This window comes from Mus caroli, chromosome 17, assembly GCF_900094665.2.
Source record: "Mus caroli chromosome 17, CAROLI_EIJ_v1.1, whole genome shotgun sequence".
NCBI classification, from domain to species: domain Eukaryota; kingdom Metazoa; phylum Chordata; class Mammalia; order Rodentia; family Muridae; genus Mus; species Mus caroli.
The window spans coordinates 54,639,001-54,644,280 of record NC_034586.1 but is presented as its reverse complement, the minus strand read 5'-3'; the positions used below and the strand labels follow the sequence as shown (position 1 = coordinate 54,644,280).

The following is a 5,280-nucleotide window of genomic DNA, read 5'->3' as shown; positions in this document are numbered from 1 at the left end:
CAATTGTGATAAAAACTGCATGGTACTGGTATAGTGAAAGACAAGTAGACCAATGGAATAGAATTGAAGACACAGAAATGAACCCACACACCTATGGTCACTTGATCTTTGACAAGGGAGCTAAAACCATCCCGTGAAAAAAGACAGCATTTTCAACAAATGGTTCTGGCACAGCTTGCAGTTATATTGTAGACGAATGGGAATTGATCTATTCCTCTCTCCTTATACTAAGGTCAAATCTAAGTAGATCAAGGAACTCCACATAAAACCAGAAACAGTCAAACTTATAGAGGAGAAAGTGGGGAAAAGCCTCCAAGATATGGGCACAGGGGAAAAATTCCTGAATAGAACATCAATGGTTTGTGTTGTAACATCAAGAATTGACAAATGGGACTTCATAAAATTACAAAGCTTCTGTAATGTAAAAGACATCTTCAATAACACAAAAAGTCCACCAACAATTTGGGAAAAGATCTTTACCAATCCTAAATCAGATAGGTGACTAATATCCAGTATATATAAAGAACTCAAGAAGGTGGACTCCAGAAAATCAAATAACCCCATTAAAATGAGGCTCAGAACTAAACAAACAATTCTCACCTGAGGAATACCGAATGGCTGAGAAGCAACTGAAAAAATGTTCAGCATCCGTAATCATCAGGGAAATGCAAATCAAAACAACCCAGAGATTCCACTTCATACCAGTCAAAATGGCTAAAATAAAAAAATCAGGTGACAGCAGATGCTGTCGAGGACGTGGAGAAAGAGGAACACTCCTCCATTGTTGGTGGGATTGCAAGCTTGTACAATCACTCTGGAAATCAGTCTGGCAGTTCCTCAGAAAATTGTACATAGTACTACTGGAGGATCCAGCAATACCTCTCCTGGGCATATATCCAGAAGATGTTCCAACTGGTAAGAAGGACACATGCTCCACTATGTTCTTAGCAGCTTTATTTATCATAGCCAATAGCTGGAAAGAACCCAGATGTCCCTCAACAGAAGAATGGATAGAGATAATGTGGTACATTTACACAATGGAGTACTAGTCAGCTATAAAAGAATGAATTTATGAAATTCCTAGGCAAATGGATGGACCTGAGGGCATCATCCTGAGTGAGGNAACNCAATCACAAANGAACTCACANAATATGTACTCACTGATAAGTGGATATTAGCCCAGAAACTTAGAATACCCAAGATACAAAATACAATTTGCTAAACACATGAAACTCCAGAAGAATGAAGAACAAAATGTGGACACTTTGCCCCTTCTTAGAATTGGGAACAAAACACCCATGGAAGGAGTTACAGAGACAAAGTTTGGAGCTGAGACAAAAGGATGGACCATCTAGACACTGCCATACCCGGGGTTTCATCCCATAATCAGACTCCAAATGCTGACACCATTGCATACACCAGGAAGATTTTGCTGAAAGGACCCTGATATAGCTGTCTCTTGTGAGGCTATGCGGGGACCTAGCAAACACCAAAGTGAATGCTCACAGTCAGCTATTGGATGGAACACAAGGCCCCCAATGGGGGAGCTAGAGAAAGCACCCAAGGAGCTAAGGGGTCAGCAACCCTATAGGTAGAACAACAATATGAACTAACCAGTACCCCTGGAGCTCGTGTCTTTCTAGCTGCATATGTATCAGAAGATGGCCTAGTCAGCCATCATTGGGAAGAGAGGCCCCTTGGTCTTACAAACTTTATATGCCTCAGTAAGGGGGAATGCCAGGTCCAAGAAGTGGGAGTGGGTGGGTTGGGGAGTGGGGGGAAGGAGGGTCTGGGGGACTTTTGGGATAGCATTTGAAATGTAAATGAAGAAAATACCTAATTAAAAAAATAAATTTAAAAAAAAAGTAAAAATGTAAAAAAATAAAATAAAAGGTAGTGTTTTTCAGAAAAAAAGAAAGAATGACACTAGACATAAAAGTACCCAGATAGAATCTGCAGAAATGGCTCAGTGCTTGAATGTATATGGCTTTTGTAGAGAAAACAAAGCCTAGTTCCAAACACCCATATCAGTTTTGACAGATCTTACAACTGCCAATCACGATGGCTTTCTGTCTTTTGTTATTTGATATATATGATTGCCTACAGACATATATCTCCTCACCTCTGTATACACATAAATAAAAGATTTATATATATGTGCGTGTGTGTGTGTGTAAATTATACTCTCTTGGCTTTCTTTCCAAATATTAAACTATACCATATAAACCAAACAAATACAAAATCTGTTTCTCTTTAACATTCTAAAATATTTGGGGAAGTTAAAGCAAATCCAACTGATAAGGTTCTAAATACAAAGAAAGAGAATGGTATTTAACACAATAAGATATTCATAAGAGAAGGATTCATAAGAGAAGATTTATAAAGATGTAACCTTTCTATATTTCAGTTACACGGATAAAAGACCAAAGATATCACTAACAGAATATATAACATATATATGCAAATAATGAAAACAGTGTGCTGGCCCTGGGGGCACACCTCTTTAATCACAGCACTTGGAAGGCAGAGAAAGCAGATCTCTGAGTTCAAGATCAGCCTGATCAACAGAGGATGTTTCAGGACAACCAGAGCTCCACAGAGAAACTCTATCTCAAAACTAACCAACCAACAAACAAAATTTTAAAAGTAAAATAAATCAAAACAAAAAGAGAGCTCATATGTCAATGTTACTGTCAGGTATAGTACACTTCAGAGTAAAGTTACTGCCAAAGAAAGAAAATACTATTAAATGGCAAATAGGCACTTCTACCCTAAACAGAACTCCACATATGGTCTCACCAAACAACTCGAGACCTAGAAGAAATATACAAATCTTTAATTATATTGGTTAGTATAATATTATTATTGAGTCCTACACCTGTCAACACTAATTGACATAGCATAGTGAAGTGGGGAAACCTCCTTAGATTAGCTACAGGTAACTAATGGATATTAAGGGTTTTCTCCAGGAACAAGCCCCTTCATAGATAGGCATATGAGTAACAATAAATGGACTCAGTAGGTTTGTGTGTGTGTGTGTGTGTGTGTGTGTGCCTTTAATAATAAAAAAGAGGCTGTAAATTTTAAAGGGAATGCAGGCAGATGTACGAGAAATTGGAGGGAAGTGGGAAAATTCAAGAATAATCTTTTTAAAGACTCCTTATAAAACTCAATATGTGTTAGGGAAAATAGATGTTAGTGAATCAGAGACATATGGAATTCAACAGGACCTGTACTTTCATTGAATATCTTAGAAATTGTAAAGAATTTCCATATTAGTCTGCATAGATTTCAAGGAAAGTATCATTCTCTGAATATTTTTGCTTGACTTTACCAATGAAATGATTTCCAGTTCCTTTCTTACCCGGTTCTATTGGACTATAAAATCAGCAAGATCATGAGAATTGTTTTATTTCAGTTTTAATTTTTGAGGCATGGCCTAATATAGCAATGGCTTGTCTCAGAGTTGCTATGTAATGGAGCATGACTTAAAATACTTATCTGCCTGCTTTCACTTCTCACATGCTGGGACTACAGGTGTGCAGCACGGTGTGAATTGTGTTTTGAGTATAAAATATTCTTCAAAGACTCACATATGAGAATGCTTAGTATCTAGGAGTCATCAGTGTTTGGGAAGGTTGTAGAACCTTAAGGAGGTCTAGCTTACTGTAGGTTGGTCACTGGCAGATGCCCTGGAACTTTTGTAGCCTGGGCACAAGTCCTGTTCACTGTGCCTCTTAAATGCAGTTGGGATATTACCAACCAGACTCCTACTTCTACTTCCATGTCTTCTATGTCATGATGAGATGTATTCTCTTATACTATGAGGCGGAATATAGCCTTATAACTTTAAATTGTTTCTTGTCAGGCCTGTTAGAAAATTGACTGGCACACCTGTTTTTATGCTGTAGTAGGGATACATACTATATCAGCACTCTTCCAACTGAACTACATAACCAGCCTTGGCTGGTAAAAATTGTCAATGCAAAAGAAACACACAGTGTGAAGAGGTAGCATACCAGAAGCAAGACTTAGCCAAAGTCCACAAACTACCGGTTAATAAAGACAGAGACTTACCACTGAGTAAATCTGATGCTTCCGCCTTTTAGCCAAGTCAATTATGTTCACTCCATTGTAATAAAGGTTTTCTATACAGCCACGGAAGTTTTTCTTTAAAAAGGTCCCAGGTTTGCTTGGTACTGGAATTCCTCCAAAACTGAGCTTTATAAGGAAAGAAATAAAAGTCAACTCTTACAAGATCCAAAGAAGTAGGAATGTTAAGAGAAGCATGCTTCTGTGGATTTAGTTCTATGTGTGACCCAAGTGGCTTTAGTAATTGCAAATGCCACTTGATTACTCATTTAATAGGATACTGATTAGTCTATGTAAAATACCGGCAATTGCTTGCCTCTTAAGGACTTACTATACAAAGCCATTTTCATTTCTTCCTTAAAAATATTCAGCATCCTTAATCATCAGGGAAATGCAAATCAAAGCAACCTTGAGATTCTACCGCACACCAGTCAGAATGGCTAAGATCAAAAATTCAGGTGACAGCAGATGCTGGTGAGGATGTGGAGAAAGAGAACAATCCTCCATTGCTGGTGGGATTGCAAGCTTGTATAACCACTCTGGAAGTCAGTCTGGAGGTTCCTCAGAAAACTGGACATAATACTACCGGAAGATCCAGCAATACCTCTCCTGGGCATATACCTAGAAGAAGTTCCAACTAGTAATAAGAACACATGCTCCACTATGTTCATAGCAACTTTATTTATCATAGCCAGAAGCTGGAATGAACCCAGATGTCCCTCAACAGAAGAATGGATACAGAAAATGTGGTACATTTACACAATGGAGTACTACTGAGCTATTAAAAACAATGGATTCATGAAATTCTTGGACAAATGGATGTATCTGGAGGATATAATCCTTGATGAGGCAACCCAATCACAAATGAAATCATTAGATATGCACTCACTGATAAGTGGATATTAGCCCAGAAACATAGAACACCCAAGATACAATTTGCAAAACACAAGAAAATTAAGAAGAGGGAAGACTAATGGGTGGATAATTCATTCCTCCTTAGAATAGGGAACAAAATGCCCATGAGAGGAGTTACAGAGATAAAGTTTGGAGCTAAGACGAAAGGATGGACTATCCAGAGACTACCCCACCCGGGGATCCATCCCATAATCAGCCACCAAACTGAGACACTATTGCATATGCTGGAAAGATTTTGCTGAAGGGACCCTGTTATAGCTGTCTCTTATGAGG

At 38.3% G+C, this 5,280-nt stretch overlaps 1 protein-coding gene across 1 annotated transcript in view; it reads right to left on the bottom strand.

Moving 5' to 3' along the window:
- Positions 1–5,280, bottom strand: part of LOC110312287 (contactin-associated protein like 5-3) — a 579,184-nt gene that overhangs the window by 311,865 nt on the left and 262,039 nt on the right. Inside the window, exon 7 of the mRNA XM_029470910.1 lies at positions 4,078–4,221. Coding sequence (XP_029326770.1) covers positions 4,078–4,221 — 144 coding nt within the window. The remainder of the gene's footprint in view (positions 1–4,077; positions 4,222–5,280) is intronic.